Source organism: Kogia breviceps, chromosome 4 (genome assembly GCF_026419965.1).
Source record: "Kogia breviceps isolate mKogBre1 chromosome 4, mKogBre1 haplotype 1, whole genome shotgun sequence".
Lineage (NCBI taxonomy): Eukaryota > Metazoa > Chordata > Mammalia > Artiodactyla > Physeteridae > Kogia > Kogia breviceps.
Genome location: NC_081313.1, coordinates 107,467,057 through 107,487,260, shown reverse-complemented (window position 1 = coordinate 107,487,260; position 20,204 = coordinate 107,467,057). Strand labels below are relative to the sequence as shown.

The window sequence follows — 20,204 nt, the reverse complement described above, 5'->3', positions numbered from 1 at the left end:
AAAAATATTCTAGTATCTACTGCTAAAATTTTGGGAGAGCTTGGAAATAATCACAATACTTGAGAAAGAAAAAGAACAATGGGAGTTTTATAATAGATGAACTCATTCTGATGCAATAGAGAAGGTTCTCAATCATATGTCAAAGAAGCCTAGTAATCAATCACAGGCTATTCCCAATACTTTCAGCTAATCTTATATCAACTCCGAAGGACATGTGTTAACCAAAGTAATGTCATTTTTCAGGATTACAAAGTAACTATAGCTACACGATAACGCAGAATACATAATTTTATCAGATAATGGCTGAAGAGTGCCTTCCATAAAAATTTCTCTTAATTAAGAGAAAAAAATCATTTAATTAAAATGGTATCATTCCTGCCTTTGAAACTAATGGAATAAGCTTGATTATGAAATTAGTCTAATAGCCTTGGAATCTAATTTTCATTAGAATACTTTAATAATAAAAATATTAAGCTTTTACTAGTAATTATGTTCTTTATAAAATACACAGTGGTAAAAATTTTATTACAAATGTGTGAAAAATAAACAGATATTTGAAATGGAACAATTGAAATCCCAAAGTATCTTCCAAACTATTCCTTACTTTATTATGGAAGATACCTCTAAATAATTGGATATTTCTCAAATCACATCACTATGATTAAAGACAGACAGACATTAAAAGAAAAAGTCAAGGGCTTCCCTGGTGGCGCAGTGGTTGAGAGTCCGCCTGTCGATGCAGGGGACGCGGGGTCGTGCCACGACCCGCAAAGACCCCGCATTCCGCGGAGCGGATTGGCCACTGAGCCTGAGCATCCGGAGCCGCAACGGGAGAAGCCACAACAGTGAGAGGCCCACGTACCGGAAAAAAAAAAAAAAAAAAAAAAAAAAGAAAAAGTCAAAATAATTCTGGCTTGAAATGAGGAGACCTGGGCTCTAATACTATCTCTAGAACCTAACATACCTGGGACTTAGTTTTCCTTTTTGTAAAGCAATGCATTGTAGTAGATCATAACAACACTTTCAGGTCTAAATTACTACAAAAGGAAAAATTCCAAATAACTAATTATTAAAAGTTACTATAGTCAGGCAATTGTTAAGTGGTGACACTGCATAAAAGTAAATATGCTAATTTCATTATCTAATTATTCACTATGCTACCCAACAATGGTATGATAGGCAACTATTAAATGAAGTCTCAAAATTATAGTTTTTTGAATTTTTCAGAATATTCAATCATTTATTGGCTTTTCAAATATTTACTGATCACCCATCATGTTCAGGATCCTGTGCAGAAGCTAAAAGTAGTAGAAATTATTAATACTATGGGGCTGGTACTTTATTCAATAAACTTTACAACAAAACACAATGATCTAAAATAGATGGAGTTAGAGTACGAAAGATTGTGGAAGCTAGGCAATTTCACCCATTCTTAGCCAAGTGTTTAATATTTTAAATAATCAGTTGTACTATGGAACCAGTTTGTTGCTTTAGGGTCAAAGGGAACCAATAATACTACTTCTGAAAGCTTTCACTCGATACAATACTAATGGTAGTTAGCACTTACTTAGTATTTATTATATGCCAGGTACGGTGTTAAAGGTTACATTTATTTTAATATCTCATATGAAGTCAATGAGTACTGTTATTATTCCTTTTACACAGATGAGAAAATAGAGGCTCAAATAAGTGAAACAAAGTGCCCACAGTTTTATAGCTAAGAAGTGGTGGTACTGGAGTTTGAACCCTCATATACTAAATTCAAAGACTGGACACTTACACATTACTTGATACTAGAAGATTGCTAATATTTCTCTTTATGTTAACAGTTAAAAATCTTCTCTTTTCCCCTATTCCTGCCAAATAACCTCTTATCCCCATATCTCATTCTTAACCTAAAACTACCGAATTAGAAGGCCTTTTTGGTTTTGTTTTACTATAACTCAGGCTATGTGATATGAGATAAACTCTTTCGCCCTAAGGACAATTCACAAGCATGCTTTATCTTTAGATAGACTGATCATAGAATTTATCGTCCAAATCAGGGCACTTGTGAAAGAAGTTGCCGATAATTATTCCTAGGCTACAGGCATAAAAGGGGACTGCCCTGGCTAATCCGGGACACGCTGTCACACTATCTAGACAACTTAGTGATAGATCTATATATTACATGATAAAACAAATGAATGGACACACGAAATACCTATTATATTCCAGGCACTATCTAATGTGCTTTTACACATAATGTCTTGGTTAATCTTCCTCATAACCCTAATAATTTTACAGATGGGAAGAGTAAGGCTCACACAGATTATTTCATTCATTCATTCAACAAATATTTACCAAAACTCTACAATGTACCAAATACTGTTCTGGATTCAGGGAAGTGATAGTAAACAAAATAGACAAAAATGTGTACCTTCAAGGAGTTTACACTATAATACGGGAGGCAAGAAGGTCAAGAATTAAAAAACATTGTATATTAGATACTGACAAGTGCTATGGAAAATATTAAAGCTGGGAAGGAGGACTGGGAAAATTTGGGGTGGGGTTTAGCGATTCATATGGAATGATTAGGGAAGGACTCATGTAGAAGGTGACAAAGACTTGCTCCATATGAAGGAGAAACAAATGCACATCTTTGGATTCCAATACAGTGTTCTTTCCACTGTCTCTACAGATCTTGGATCATGTTCAATGGCTTTCTTTCCCCTTCCTCCCTCCCTCTCTTCCTTCCTTCCTTCCTCCAGTCCTCCCGCCCTCCCTTCCTTCTTCCCCTCTGTCTTTTTTCTAATACATTTTAAACCTTGCTCTTCACATATGTACTAAGTTAAAAAATATTTGAAACACGGCAGCACTGCAGACCTCTACTAACGGACCAAATGCTAAAATGTCAACATCAATTTGCCAGCAACTGGTAAAAAAAAAAAACATAGGGTGCACCAGATAACTTGCCATTGATCTTTTACAAGGAAAATTTCCTGAATAAAGTAATTTAATGAGAGACCTGTGCTGTCTGACAAATAGTCTGTTCCCCAAACAGTTTTAATATTGCCCTGAAGGACCTTTGAAACTAAGCACCTACAACCAATTCCATGAACTAAAAGCCTTTAATTCTGAACAGGAAACGCAATCTTGATGTAACAGGCTTACTACAGTAAAAAGGGAAATAGTAATCTTTAGAACAAACTTAAGCAGCAAGGCACAAGAAAAACTGATGTTGGTAATTCCTCTTTCCCACCATTAAATGAGCCCCAAAGGCCCTGAAAATAAAATCTGTTTGACTTAGTGACATTCATCATTTCAATCTACCTGAGAAAATTATGACCTCCCTTGCACTTGAGTACATGAATATTATAATATCTTTAGATAATATCGTGATAGATTTCTCTTATAATGGAATAAACCCTTTCTTGACCTGGGACATTCGTGACAATTTCTAAGATTGTATTAAATTAAGTCAACCTTATAGTTTGCATGTCAAACACTAAACATGATAAAGGAAACTTCCTCAATAATTCAAACAGTTTGGACTATTAAAATGATTACAGAAATAGTTCAGTAAATGAGAACCATGAATACAAATGGTAGCAAATTAGCAAGAAGGCTTTATCCTCTTTTAAAATGAGATATATATATATTATATAACCTTATAACTATTTCCATTATCTAAAACTTCCTTTTTGTCATTCTTACACCACACAACAAGACCTGACTTGCTTTATTTTACCTATGAAAATTTCATCTAAATAAACTAACTGAAAGGGAAATCTCTGGGGGAAAATAAGCAATGTCCAAGCTGGTGGAAGGGTACAGTAGACGTTTACCTAACTCAGATGTTTATAATATTCTAAAAATGGCCAAGGAGGATCTGGTGATATATATAGATGTGAACTCTTGGAAAGTTATATTTACTAAGGTAGTGATAGGTCTGAGTGGGAGGGTTTGCCAGTACTGGTAAAGGCAGGTTAAGATGCTAGAATGATCTGGCAAATTTGTGGACTGGTCTAAATGTGAACAAATGAGGGACATAGAAAAAAATGTAGGAAAAAAACTGTACTCAAAACATTCTTAACAAATTCGCAACTGAGGCATTGTCATAGAAACAAAGGAATGAAATGAACTGTGAATGGCTGTGAAGTCCATCTCATGGACAAGACAAGATGTGGACTCCTTTCTTCCACCACAAAGGATGGATGAGTGGTGAGGCACTGCCCAAAAAGCAAACTGCAGTAAGAAACTGACCATGGAAATTTCACACCTGACAGTATTATTTATGGCATTAATAGACAGTGTTGCTAAGATCTTGGTTTAATACTTGGAAAAATATGTAAACACCTTATACTAGGTGTTCAAGGAAAGGCTATTTATCTTGAGACATTTTATTGATATTATAATTCCATTATGTCCAAAGGCAGTGAGTGTGTGCTATAAAATAACTGTGGCCTGATGAAACTCTTTAAGTTTTCAAGTCTAATCTGATGCATTGAGGATAATTAGGTCTTAAATAGAACAATGGTATAAATACATTTTTGATGGGTCATATAAACATATAAGGGATGAGTGTATTCTGTTACTAAATTTTCATTATATTATATAGAAATATTCATTTCACGATAGATTTGAATATGTTTATCAAGAATACGTATCTTTTAAAAATAATCTACATGTATTGTTCCCCGAAGTTTCTATGAATACCACAATGCTTAGAGGCATAAATCCACTAAATACTAGTGAATAATAGCAAACATGCTCTGTAATACATTGACATGGGTAAAACATGTTTAATTCAAAGAAAAAAGGCTGCACAGGCACAAATAAATAGCTATCTACAAGTTTATAAAGTGCCAAAATGAGGGACAAAAATAGTGAACACGATTTTAGGAGGTTTTCAAAGCTCATCCATAGTACCACTTGAATCCACTTTTGTAAAGTGCAAAATTATCTTCCTGTCACTGAAAATTCATGAATCATGTAGGAATATCCACAAGGGCTCATGATATGATCTACGTGTTATCATGTCTCTATCAAATTCACCAAAGAACACTGTTGTCTTTTTGTTCAAGAAGTAACCTATGTACTTCTGGACAACTAAATTTCACTTAAGAAGCCTTTAAAAATGGGATATCCGTAAATATCTCTTAACTACTTTCCTATTTAGAGAAGAGACACTAATTATTTCCACTGATCTCTGATTCTTGCACTGCTTCTCTGCTCCATGGGTTCTGAGATCAAGTAGATCTATTCTGCATACGTGATTTTCAGCACGGCGCTACAAAAGACTTCCATATCTAGTCTTAGGTATTGGGATCCTATGGTAAAATGCCAAATCTTAAAATCACTGGTTAAATATTGGTTTCTACATTTCCTTTCAGGACTTCAGAATAGTCAGATAGACACTGTTTGGTGCTAGTTAGTTATTTGGAATATTTAGACAACCCAGGTTTGGGAACAATTGGGACACTATGGTATAAGTAAATGTGTACACTTAGGTTAAATAATCAACTAGTTTGGCAGTGAGTTTATGGAATTATCAATCTGTGCATGTTAAACTCTAAAGTTAAATTGTAAAACTCTTCAAGCTTAAATCCTGTAAAATGTCCTCTTAAACATTATACCAAAGGGGCAGAAAGCCCAAAAGTAAAAATACTACTGTACAGTATTTATTTGGAGTTTTACTGGATAACAAACATAACTAAACTAGTTTGCTTTTAAATTCCTTAAAACCCCCCCCCCAAATTTCAGTGTATTTAGGGGTTAAAAATAATAATTCTCACACTTGGCCAGGACAGAGATTACCCGAGATTCCTTCCTTCTAGACTGTGCCAAAGATATATATTTTGGAGAGAATGTGTATTCTCCAGGCCAACAGCTAAGGAAGGCTCTGTAATGCTTTACTCATTTCCAGCTGGCCTCTGTAAGAAATAGGAATTCCTAAATTAAGAGAAAATTGTCACTGGCAGATAGAGTTCAATTTTTTTTAACCTATATAATAGACAGTCTTCTAGAACCTGATATAATTCATAATGATAAGTGCCAATCTATAACAAGGTTAACAGCATTGACTTGGATAATTTGTCTTTGGGAATAAATGGATTATTCCAAAGTGGTTTAACAAGAGTGAAGTAGCATTCACGGTGGAGAGTGGACCTCATAAGGAAACTAAATGATGATTTCTACTGGAAATTATTAGCACAGCATTCCTATTCATTTATGTATATGTTTGGCAGTTCCATCTTTAAACGTTTTAATAAAGTGAGTGTGAAACAAGCGTACTAAGGAACAAAAGTTAGCTTTGTTTTGTAAGATTTGCTGTTTGTTTTGGTCAGGGTTGCAGCATCTTTTTAAAGTAGTTCATATGCTTAATTTAACACATGGGTATTTGGAATTGAATCTATTCCTAGAGGTCAGACATAGAGGATTTTTTGCATATGTCTTTAGTTAAATATTTGTTTGGTTCTACAGTTCAAACTATTTTTGTCTCTTTAATGAAAATGTTTGCATATAGTTACTGCAAATCAAGGAAATGTGTGTGGTAAAAATCAAGCAGAGCGCTTATGAATGATTAGCAGAGAACTGAATACGTTATGAAAGGTCATAATAATCCCCTCAATCATTTTGTATATCAAAGTACACACTGATCACCACAAAGATGGAATTAAAAAAAAAGATGCTTTGCATTAAGAAGCAATTAAACACAAAGTTTGGGCACATTTGCAATTCTGTCAGTGCTGAGCCTATGAATCATAGGATGTTACAGAGGTGAAAAAAGACTATCAAGACATTTCTATTTTATCACTATCATCCCAGTGAAACATCTTCCCATCAGGGACACTGTTTGGAAAGACAGTGATTGAATTTCTTTCTCAAATAAGATACTTTCCAGGTCTAGTCCAACAATTCTGTCAGAAATGGATCAGATCCTTCTGTGGCCACGTTAGAGAAGTGTGTGTTTTTGTTTTGCTTTTAATAAATAAACTCTTGATTTAAAACAGCACAGAGAGCATTATATAGCTACTTTTAACTTATTCCAACCTGAAATAAACCAAGTATTTGCTAGTTCCCAGAGAAATCTCTTAAGTGTGCTTTGCTTCCATCTGCTGCTTTTCTTCTAGGTGAGATAACTACTCTCTAACCTGTCAGGTATTCCAGCCAAATGAATTCCAGAAAATACAGAAGAAGTCTGACAGCTTCCTTGAACCTCAATCTTAAGCATCCTTTGGGCTTAAATAGCATGTTACTCAAATAAGGGTGGATTTACTTTTTTAAAAGAAAATCACATTTTTAAGTAGTTTGATATACCATACAGGAAAAGGTCAAGGGAGTCATATGTTTACATAAAATTATATCAATTACCTTAATTTTCCTGGAGAAAGATAAGCTAGTTACTAATTTTTTGTGGTAAATTATATGAAACATTGTAGTTGTTATAGAACCAGAAAAATAAAATGGGCCACAAGAAAAGAAGTACAATGCTTACATGTATCATACATTTTTGCTTACTTGTTGAAGAAGTTTGAGCAGTCATTTATTCAATAAATATCACCGCATGGCTTGCCATAGTCTGGTCACTCAGACAGAGGAGTGAGAAGGGTAAAAGGGTTAAGACAATCTTAACGAAACAGCAAAAATATAAGGCAATAAGTAATTGAGAGAAATTAATGTAGTCAGTAAGTGCAGACAGATTCTGTCATTTATTGGGGAATTTAGGTACTTGAGCTGGCCCTTAAAGGACTTGGATGGTCGTAAAAAACACATTCTAGGCAAAGAGAAGTGTATAAACAAAGACATGGAGATTGGAGAAGTACAAACTGCTCAGGCCTGAGCTTAGTGGAGATACTGAATTAATGAGAATAATGAGCCAATTCTCAAAAGGTAGGTTAAGACCAGAATATAGAAAGCTTTGAATGTCAGAGTGAGTATCTGGTAGTTGACAGTATAGCCAATGACAATTCTCTGAAATTGTTTGAACTATAGGATAGAGTGTTGAAGTCATCCCCCTATACGGGGGTAAGGAAGAACATTAGAAATTGTTACTCTAGTCCTGCTGAAAATATAAAAAGGACTGCAGTATTATATTGAGAGTGAAGAGCAACCCAGGCAAAACACTACCTGTGTATAGAAGAAAAAGTGCCAAGGATAGCTTCTACTTGGGTATCTGGGAAGAAGGTATTAACATTTTTCAAGAAAAAGGAAATTGGGAGTGGGATATGGTTTGAGGAAATAAAATGAGGAATGCCACTGGCACAGTCCTATAGCAGCTGACATTTGAGAATAAAAAAATAGGCTCCCCTCAACTCCTTCTGAGTTTCCATTTCATTGAACATTCTTAAGCATACTTTCTTCTCTTGTTTCTCACGACTTTGCCTCCTGTTTCTCTGAATACCCCTTTTTTTTGGGTCCTTTTTGCTAGTAGTGGCTTCTTTTCTCACAAGTCTTTAAAGCTGGGAGTTTCTCAGGGCTGCATCTTTTCTTCTCCATCTATACTCCCTTCTAGGGCACGCTTATACTTTAAAATTTAAACACTGCCTAAATGTTGATGATTCCAAAATGTGTATTTCCATCCCATTCCTCTCCTCTGACCTATCTACTAGACACCAGTATTTAATTCTTTTATGGGCACGTGAAACAGTCCAAAACAGAATTCATAAACCTTCCCCTCCAACTTGATTCATCTCTAGGCTTTCCTATCTCATATCACAGAAAGATTATTCATACAAGTTCTTCAGACCAGAAAGCTAACGTAGGATTCCTCCTAAACACACGAACACCTCCCTCCTTCTCACCTCTCCACAGAAAATTAACCCCACTCCTGTTCATTTTAACCTCATAACAAATTTCTCAAAGCCAACCATTTTCCCCATCTCTACTGATACTACAATATGAATAGTCAGCATTTATTTAGGTACTATGTATCTGACCCTTTGCTAATAATTTTTCATAAATTATTTCATTTGGAATCAGTAACTTATCTGAACAGAAAATCCAGAATCCGAACTCAGGGCTGCCTGACTCCATACACCGAGTTATCTCACCAATTACCTAACTTATCAAATCCTCTCCCCTTCCTAGAAATTCTATAATATTCTCATAGCATCTCTCTATATCCATGACATCAATCACTGTTGATACTGCAGCCTGAAAAATGTAAGTATGAAGAAAGTAAGAGTTTCTTTTAATTTCAGACAAAAACTATTTATAAAATTAAAAGTTATATATGGATATATAAGCATAGAAGTTCCTTTCCTTCAATGTAATTCAGATAAACTGTTCTTTGTATATCGGTGCAGAAAAATTTTAATATGTATAAAAAGAATATATGTAAATATAGTTCACACTATATAACTCTTCTGCCTAATATTTACATATTTAATAGTAGTTCTTAGAGAAATTTTCTTATCAGTATGTATATACAAATGTATTTTTATTCAGTACAGTATTCCACTGTTTAAATATAGTATTTTGATTTATGTAACTAGTTAATGGATATACGGATTGTTTCTAAATTTTTGTTGTTCCAAACAAGGCTGCAATAAGCATCTTCATAAATGCAGTTAGCAAATTATTTGAGAATGTCTGTAAGCAAAAGCTATGGCAACAGAGTTGTTGAGTCCAAGAATGTGTGCATTTCAAAATGAGATATCATTTTTTTCACCTATCAAAATGTTTTTTAAAAAGTTTGATAACATCTAATCTTAGAAGTAGTATGGGAAAACATATGTGGAAGCAACAGGGCAGAACTGTGTAAAATAAACTTCCTCTGTATGGGAGCCCCTGGGTATCCCTCAACCCACTTCTCTCATGTTGCCTCTCTGAGCCCTGAATTTGCGTGAGTGTGTGTGTATTTATTTCTAAACAAGTTTGTTAATTTTAATTCTTACCCTATATGGACTCATACATATTTTGTATATAGAAAATAAGGTTATATATATATATATATATTTTCTAATCTATTCTGCTGTTTGTGTTTTGTCTCCTCAGGTAGATCTTTCCTTTTTAAGTAGCTCAAAATATTTTTCCTTGGTCTATACACATCACTGAAACTGGATTACTTTTACCTGCACAGTTAGAGTATTTTGAAATTTAAAGACTTACAGTTGCTTTGGCACATTTTACAGATGTGGGGATTGAGGTTGGGGGGTCTAAGGAACTGCTCTTCTGCATTCAAGACTGATGCAGGTCATGCACTGTGGCTGTGCAGATGCTGGGGTGCCACCCCGTCAACCTGCAGCAAAACCAGGGACCTGTTTGTGAAAAGATTTTCCCTTTCATTTACATTTTGCATCCATATGATGCCTTTCTAACTAGCTGATTATTTGCATATTTGTTCTTGCATTGTATACACGTCTTTCTCTGGGTGTCCTGGTGATATGGTTATGTCCATCTCTGGATATTCTCTGGTATTTGATGAACATATACTTTACTACATCTAAGTAAAAAACACTCAATGTTAAGACTCCTGATTTTAGTTTTATAACAGTCATCAAATTTCATTATATTTTTATGTGAAACCCTCCCCTTGCTCCCACCTATTGAAATTCAATATCCCCAAAGTGAGTTTTGGCATGCTCCATGCTCCATCCCCTATAAAGGACATCAAGAGTAATTTTTAACTCAATGACATTTATTTACTGAATTACTTCTAGGTATGGTTTCGAAGGTGAAATTATAGATGCCCTGGTATGCAGCATGAAAGCACTGATAGCATTATTTTAAGAGTCTAGTGATTTTTCAAGGATCTATTAAGAAGACAGTATTTTTAATCCCTGTGGATTAAAAAAAATTACTTCTCTCACATTTTCCAATCCAAAGGATGTTAAACACATGTTCTTATATTTGCATTTATAATTTATACATATACACGCACATATATATACATTATATATATACATACACACACCCACTTACATACGTATACATAGACACTACTTTAATCTCTCTAAATTATACATTTTCTTTAGATAGAAGACATATACACATAGAATGTGTGCCTCATTCTTTTTAAACTAATATATTTCTGCTATGTTCAATCATATCAGCCAACTGTGTTTGACTACTTTGAGTAATCCGAATACTTTGGAAATTCAATATTTTTATATATCTGGGGCAACAGATACAACTCTCGAGAGATCTTAAAAATAAAAATGATAGCAATGCAAAGAATGTCCTATTCTCTGGCAGTGCAAAGAGACAGAGACAAAACAATTTGATAGCCAACAGTTTAGGGATTATTATGCATGGTTTAGAAGACAGTTATATTTTTTATATAGAATGGTGAGTAGCAAGTTGGGTAAATGTTTGGTGGATGTATCTAAATGACATAGTAGAAAGTTTTTCTTGAGAAAAACCATCTTACTTATCATTGAGTAATTTCTTTAGTATGAACAGCTTACTCGGAGATAAGTGAATTTTTAAAGTAGATTTTCCCTATAATGCAAAATATCTCTTCTTTAGGCTATCTTCGGATAGGTTTCCTCAATGTCTGTATGTTTAAAACCAAGGCCACAATCTTTGATTTACTGACTGAGGCAACAATGATAGAACTCAGTATGATAGATTCATATTTGATTACGGGGTAGCTGCTCAAATTTTCCTGTCTTATGAGATTATCTATAACTGTAAAAATGATGAGCAGTTACCTTTTCCAAATATCAACAGACTTGTAGATGTAATTAGAAAATAATTCTGAATAGAAATGCTAATCCATCCCAAGAACAGTTTTCTGAATTACAGATTATTTCTGTTTGGTTTCCATCTACAAATTTTCTCTAGTTAGAAAAAAATATTTACAAAGCTAGTCTTTGAAATTTAAATAATCTAACGTAAGCTTTCCTAAAGTATGTTACACTAAATAACAAACTAGCTACATGGTCTCTAAAAGTGATCCTTGGTAAAAGGAAAAAAGAAAAGTGAAATACCATAGCCTCTCTTTGAGATTTGCAACAACGTTTTCTATTTTTACATTCTAGTAGGATATTTAAGTTGGTTATTTACTATTACTGCTAATTATTTCTTTAAATTTGACTGGGAAATCCTTCTAACAAGTGATTGAGCTTCCCTCTACTAACCTGTAACAACCCACTTAGTTTAGTTGTATTAAAACCAGTGATCTATACATATACTCATTTGGATTCAGGAACATCCTGCAAGTTTATTTTAATTGCGTTGGGGTATATGCAACACTGGGTCAGTCCACATATGAAGGAATCCATAGTCCTAAGGTCCTAGCCTAGCCATTGGGTAACAAGAAACCCCTCCTTTGCAATTTTTGGATCTGGGTTTTTTTGTCCTTTTTCATTTAATGCAGAAACGCTAGGCTGCAGAGACACATGATTAAAAATGTGGTATTATATAGTCATTTGCTTTAGGATATTCCTGATTGCTTTGATCAAGTTTTGTTTCTTTAAATTTCCTTCAATGATTCCTGAGTTTTCCTTCAGTGAAAAGAAACATCTTCTGTGATTATTCATAATTTCCTACCAATGGTAATAAGTCACAATTACCACTGTCCATGTTAACTGGAGGGACAAACTTCTGTGTAGAAAACTGAAGGAAGATCATCAGGCCAAGGACCCTATGAGATTTAGGAACAGCCTATTAACTTACCCAGAATTTTAAATTCACATGATCTTTCTCTCTAAGAATCCACCGTAACAAAGAGTAAGAAATAAAAGAATGTTTTTTTCAGGGCCATGTGAAATGGTACAAACCAAACCACTTGTATTGACTGCTGACCAATCTGGATAAAAGTAAAGCTCGAAATGATAGGGTAATAAATCTTCTATTTGTCTTTCTACACTTCAGTATGTCAGTAAAGAACCTTTCATGACATTGTTGTTTCTCTGATCATGCACTTGCCTGTTATGAATTGTTTTAACTTAAGAATTATGCAATATGAGACCACTTTAAGGTTATAAATCTTGGTTACACAAAGCACACTTACAGAACTGGTAAAATTTACATGATAATTTAAAATTCTGCTTCTTTAACACCTCACTTACACCAATGGACAGATCATCCAGACAGATAATTAGTAAGGAAACACAAGCTTTAAATGACACAATAGACCAGACACATTTAATTGATATTTATAGGACATTCCATCTGAAAAGAGCAGATTACACTTTCTTCTCAAGTGCACACGGAACATTCTCCAGGATAGATCATATCTTGGGTCACAAATTAAGCCTCGGTAAATTTAAGAAAACTTAAATCATATCAAGCATCTTTTCTGACCACAACACTATGAGATTAGAAATCAATTACAGGGAAAAAAATGTAAAAAACACATACACATGTAGGCTAACCAATAGGTTACTAAATAACCAAGAGATCACTGAAGAAATCAAAAAGGAAATAAAAAAATACCTAGAGACAAATGACAACAAAAATATGATGATCCCAAACCTATGGGATGCAGCAAAAGCAGTTCTAAGAGGGAAGTTTATAACAATACAATCTTACCTCAGGAAACAAAAAAAATGTCAAATAAACAATCTAATCTTGCACCTAAAGGAACTAGGGAAAGAAGAACAAACAAAACCCAAAGTCAGTAAAAGGAAAGAAATCATAAAGATCAGAGCAAAAGTAAATGAAATAGAAACAAAGAAAACAATAGCAAAGATCAATAAAACTAAAAGCTGGTTATTTGAGAAGATAAACAAAATTGATAAACCTTTAGCCAGACTCATCAAGAAAAAGAGGGGGAGGACTCAAATCAATAAAATTAGAAATGAAAAAGGAGACGTTACAACAAACACTGCAGAAATAAAAAGCATCATGAGAGACTACTACAAGCAACTCTGTGCCAATAAAATGGACAACCTGGAAGAAATGGACAAATTCTTTGAAAGATATAAACTTCCAAGACTGAACCAGGGAGAAACACAAAATATGAACAGACCAATGACAAGCAATGAAATTGAAACTGTGATTAAAAATCTTCCCACAAACAAAAGTCCAGGACCAGATGGCTTCACAGGTGAATTCTTTGAAACATTCAGAGAAGAGCAAACACCCATCCTTCTCAAACTCTTCCAAAAAATTGCAGAGGAAGGAATACTCCCAAACTTGTTCTACGAGGTCACCATCACACTGATACCAACACCAAACAAAGATACTACACACACAAAAAACATTACAGACCAATATCACTGATGAGTATAGATGCAAAAATCCTCAACAAATACTAGCAGACAGAATCCAACAAGACAAAAAGAGGATCATACACCATGATCCAGTGGGATTTATCCCAGGGATGCAAGCATTCTTCAATATATGCAAATTAATCAATGTGATATACCATATTAACAAATTGAAGGATAAAATACATATGATCATCTCAATAGATGCAGAAAAAGCTTTTGACAAATTTCAACACACATTTATGATAAAAACTCTCCAGAAAATGGGCATAGAGGTAATCTACCTCAACATACTAAAGGCCATATATTACAAACCCACAGCAAATATCATTCTCAATGCTGAAAAACTGAAATCGTTTCCTCTAAGATCAGGAATAAGACAAGGATGTCCACTTTGGCCACTATTATTCGTCATAGTTTTGGAAGTCCTAGCCACGGCAATCAGAGAAGAAAAAGAAATAAAAGGAATACAAATTGGAACAGAAGAAGGAAAACTGTCAGTGTTTGCAGATGATACGATACTATACACAATTAATCCTAAAGAAGCCACCAGAAAACTAATAGAGCTAATCAATGAAACTGGTAAAGTTGCAGAATACAAAGTTAATGCACAGAAATCTCTTACATTCCTATACACTAACAACGAAAGATCAGAAAGAGAAATTAAGGAAACAAGCCCATTCACCACTGCAACAAAAAGAATAAAATACCTAGGAATAAACCTACCTAAGGAGGTAAAAGACCTGTACTCAGAAAACTATAAGACACTGATGAAGGAAATCAAAGATGACATAAACAGATGGAGAGATATATCATGTTCTTAGAGTGGAAGAATCAATATTGTGAAAATGACTATACTACCCAAAGCAATCTACAGATTCAACGCAATCCCTATCAAATTACCAATGGCGTTTTTTACAGAACTAGAACAAAATATCTTAAAATTTGTATGGTGAAATAAAAGACCCCAATAAGTCAAAGCAATCTTTAGGGGAAAAAAAGGAGCTGGAGGAATCAGACTCCCTGACTTCAGACTATACTACAAAGCTACAGTAATCAAGACAATATGGTACTGGCACAAAAACAGAAATATAGATCAATGGAACAGGATAGAAAGCCCAGAGATAAACCAACGCACCTATGGTCAACTAATCTATGACAAAGGAGGATATACAATAGAGAAAAGACAGTGTCTTCAATAAGTGGTGCTGGGAAAACTGGACAGCTACATGTAAAAGAATGAAATTAGAACACTCCCTAACACCATACACAAAAATAAACTCAAAATGGATTTGAGACTTAAATGTAAGACTGGACACTATAAAACTCTTAGAGGAAGACATAGGAAGAACACTCTTTGACATAAATCACAGCAAGATCTTTTTTGACCCACCTCCTAGAGTAATAGAAATAAAAACAAAAATAAACAAATGGGACCTAATGAAACTTAATAGCTTTTGCATAGCAAAGGAAGCTATAAACAAGACGAATAGACAACCATCCGAATGGGAGAAAATATTTGTAAAAGAATCAACGGACAAAGGATTAATCTCCAAAATATATAAACAGCTCATGAAGCTCAATATTAAAAAACCATACAACCCAATCACAAAATGGGCAGAAGACCTAAATAGACATTTCTCCAAAGAAGACATACAGATGGCCAAGAGGCACACGAAAAGCTGCTCAACTTCACTAATTATTAGAGAAATGCAAATAAAAACTACAATGAGGTATCACCTCACACCAGTTAGAATGGGCATTATCAGAAAATCTACAAACAACAAATGCTGGAGAGAGTGTGAAGAAAAGGGGACCTTCTTACACTGCTGGTGGGAATGTACACTGATACAGCCACTATGTAGAACAGTATGGAGGTTCCTTAAAAAACTAAAAATGTAATTACTATATGACCCAGCAATCCAACTATTGGGCATATACCCAGAAAAAAACATAATTCAAAAAGACAGATGCATCCCAATGTTCAGTGCAGCACTATTTACAATACCCAGGTCATGGAAGCAACCTAATGCCCATCGACAGATGAATGGATAAAGAAGATGTAGTACATATATACAATGCAATATTACTCAGCCATAAAATGCAACAATATTGGATCTTTTGTAGAGACATGGATGGACCTAGAGACTGTCATACAGACTGAAATAAATCAGAAAGAGAAAAACAAATATCATATATTAACGCATGTATGTGGAATCTAGAAAAATGGTACATTGAACCAGTTTGCAAGGCAGAAATAGAGACACAGATGTAGAGAACAAACGTATGGACACCACGGGGGGAAAGTGGGGTGGGAGGGTTGGTGGTGTTGGGATGAATTAGGAGATTGGGATTGACATATATACACTAATGTTTATAAAATAGATAACTAATAAGAACCTGCTGTATAAAAAAATTTTTTTTTAATTTTAATAAAAATTTATCAAGTAAAAAAGAATATTTATTAGAGCTATCCATTACTTTCCTTACTCACAAAGGCTGTTCTAGCTAGGTAGCAATGTACTGATAGTAACATAACAAAACCAATTCAAAGTAATTCAATACAACCTATTTAAAAATTACATACATGTAAATTGTGGTAAAATTTTTAAAACGTTTTTAGGCTTAGCACAGAAAAGCAAAAGCAATGTTTTCTATGATCTCCCCAGTTAATTTTGATTTTCCTTAAGATTTGACGACAGGCCACAAAATAGGCACATTTATTAATCAATTATAATAGTATTTGTCATGCAAATAGGATTTGCTAGCCTTATTTCCATATGCAGCAATGTTGGACAGCTTAGAGTTCTGGGTCATAAATTACAATAAAACCTGGATCTTCTGTTTTTTGAAATACCAAATTTTGTTTCTTATAGTTAACTAGGAGTTAACAACATTTATCACTTAGAATATTTCTATTAATTAATAAACGAAAAATATTGCATATCTAGATTAGTAGTTTTAATTTTTTCTTAGAGCAGAATTATTTCATTTAAGGAAAACATCTAGAATTTCATTAGCCAAGATGAACAAATGCAGAGTTTCTACAACTGATAGGGAGCAATAGGTGATCCTCCCCACACCTCTCCAAGGAGTACTTTCATTTCCTCAACCTAGTTTAAACTTTCAGTGCTGAATGAAGTGTCAGTATAAAAATAGCTTGAAAACAATGGTGTTATCTATTCTCCTTATTTCACTCTTATGGAAACAAAGACACAGAGGTATCTAATGAGGGAGTCGTAACCATTCCCCATGTTTCTTAACTTCCAAGCCATGCCCTCTCAATCACACTACAGTACTCTATTTTCCCCTCGTAGAATTGGGAAACATAAACCCTGAACATGAAAGAAATAATTTATGGTTAGTTTGGAATTCACTTATGTCTAAAAGTTGTTTACTCTGAAGTGTAAGATTTCCCTATATGGTTCACCAGCTAAAAGCTGCATGGATTGGGCTGAGTATTTCCTAATTCAGTAATCAGGGATTGATTTACATTGTTGACAAATGCATCCTTTAGAATCCCAACGTAAACTTTAAATGTTCGAAGTTGTGGAAAGAGTATAATGCACTGAGTACTCAGATACGATGTTAATACGCAAACTTTGTTGGAGAGGAAAGACATGAATAATCATAAGAAAATAGATTTTAAATGTCATGAATTTCTTGTTGGGCAACAACGAGGAGGCTGGCTAACCACAGTGTACTGTACAATGAAAACATTTCTTCCAGAATGTCCTTTAGAGTTATTTATAAATAGCTACCACTCTCCCCTCCATGTTCTAGCAGCCACCATTTTTTTCCAGTATTTTACACATATTATCTTATTTAGTCCTTAAAACAGTTTTATTGAGATTATGACCACAGACACACAGGCAGGCTTTGAACCTGGGTATTTAATACTCTACCTCCATGATCTCTATTCTCTATGCCTCCTAAACTTCAGACTGTGTGGTTATAGTACCCAGGACAATGCTGACATTAGTGAAACTCAATACTGAGAATGTACAGAATTATTCTTACCTTAGACCAGTCACCCATTCGCCACACATAGCATTTGGAGTAATCTTCACAGTCCTCAGCCTCCCTGGGTCTGGTGGAGAGGACGCATTTCTTTCTGGGGTTAGTACACCTCACGGTCCGATGACGTACACCTTTGCCACACTTCACTGAACACTGGAAGATAACAGCAGAGAAGTGTGGATAAAGCTGGTGATTAAGAGATACAGACTGATGATCAAATTACGTTAGGAATTGGTTCTCATCATCTCTCACAAGCCTATTACCCACATAAAAGCCAGAATGAAGGAGAAGGAGAAGGAGAGCACCAGGCTACAGCCCAGCATCAGAGGCCACGTGGAGCTTCGGCATAGTGCTAGGGGTGAATGGGTTTCAGGAACACAGGACCATTACTACAGACAGTCCTGTAACACAGGGATTGTTTATGAAAGACAAATAATAAATAACGATCAAAATGTAAAATGGTAAACCTGACTGACATCAATTTTTTGCATATAATTATATAAGGAAATTCATTTTATTTTTGCTAAGATTTACTTTGTTTTAGTCTTAAGAAGTGTTTGTGAAAAACGACAATTTCTAAGAGAATATCATTTCTCAAAACTTTTCTTAAAGCTAAAACAGAGAAAACATAGCAAAAACAAAAGTTTCTTTACATAATTATACACCCCTAGAAATAATCATTCTCAATGGCTATATGGATTGAAAATATAATTCAGTTCAAAATAAGTTTAGTTCATTTCATGAATAATTGACGCTTGACTGACAGTGTGACATATAGGTATGAAGCATGTAAGATGTAACTGACCATATCGTTTACATTTATGCTCCCCATTATGGAATATGTATAAAGCTTCCCAGTTTTACAAAGTTATGCATCACTCATTATCTGGACACAGGAACCAAAACGGCATTGGGTGGGAGATGGGAGAGGGAGGGAGGGATGAGAGATATAGCAAAACTTGAAAACCTAATTTATATCTGTGTCTAAAAAAGGTCCAAAGAAGGAGCTGCAGGTATGCACTTAGCAAGAATGGAGCAGAGGAATAACCATGCAGATTCCAGTAGTTGTCTTCCTGAAAACTTAAGCATAGAACTCCTGAAGGTTTAAATACAATAAAATTTGCACAAATGCATCATTGTCTCATAATTTATGGTTTGCATTTGAATATCCTGAGCTTTAAGGTGGACTACATGTGTGATTTGGCATTTTAAGGTTTACATTTTTATTTTTTGCAATCAAAACTAACCTTGATCCATAAATTCAATTTGTATATTAAATCAAGACAAAAGAGACATTTTTAAAATTGGTACGTTGCGTTGACCTATTACTTCTCCTACCTGGTGCCAAAATAAAATTGGACAATCCATTCATTCTCAAAAGTACTCATTACAATGAGGAAGAATCTATGCCAGAGTGAGATATAGCTTAGAAAAGCAAGACAAGAGAAAGTCACACTATGTGCTAGTGTGTTTTTTGGGGGGGGGGTTGGGTTAATTGAAGAATATTCCCAAACCTCATTATCTAAGCTACTTTATCCTCAATTTTCAAAAGAATGGCTACTTATCGCAGCCTAGCATTTTCTATTTGTCATTTTTACATCTTAGCTAATATTCTGAAATTAAGCATATTTTGCTCTGGGTGTGCGTGCACATATGTCTTTGTGTATACATATGTGTATACAAGTGTGAGGGTGTTTATGTGTGTGTGTGTGCGCATGCACGCATATGCCCACCTAAAATGCTCCAGAGCAGCTAGTAAATATAAGTAATGACTGGTGTTATCATAAGCAGATATGTATCATGATAACAGAAAATAAGCATACATTTTGGCATGGAACAAAGCTGCATGCTACATACTACAAGCTGGTTGGGTGTATGGTGCAGTGAGCCTGGCAGCATTGGGTTCAAATCCTAGCTCCAACACTAAGCAGGACTCTGGGTAAACTACTATTTAATTTCTCTGAGCTGTAGTATTTCACAAGGGTGAAACTTAACTTTTTTGCATTGCTGATTAAATATCAACAAGATACTAAATATGAA

At 34.5% G+C, this 20,204-nt stretch overlaps 1 protein-coding gene across 1 annotated transcript in view; it reads right to left on the bottom strand.

Moving 5' to 3' along the window:
• The window catches only part of ADAMTS19 (ADAM metallopeptidase with thrombospondin type 1 motif 19), a 274,741-nt gene that overhangs the window by 5,858 nt on the left and 248,679 nt on the right, over positions 1-20,204 (bottom strand). The window contains exon 21 of the mRNA XM_059061851.2: positions 18,165-18,317. Within this exon, the coding sequence (XP_058917834.1) occupies positions 18,165-18,317 (153 nt within the window). The remainder of the gene's footprint in view (positions 1-18,164; positions 18,318-20,204) is intronic.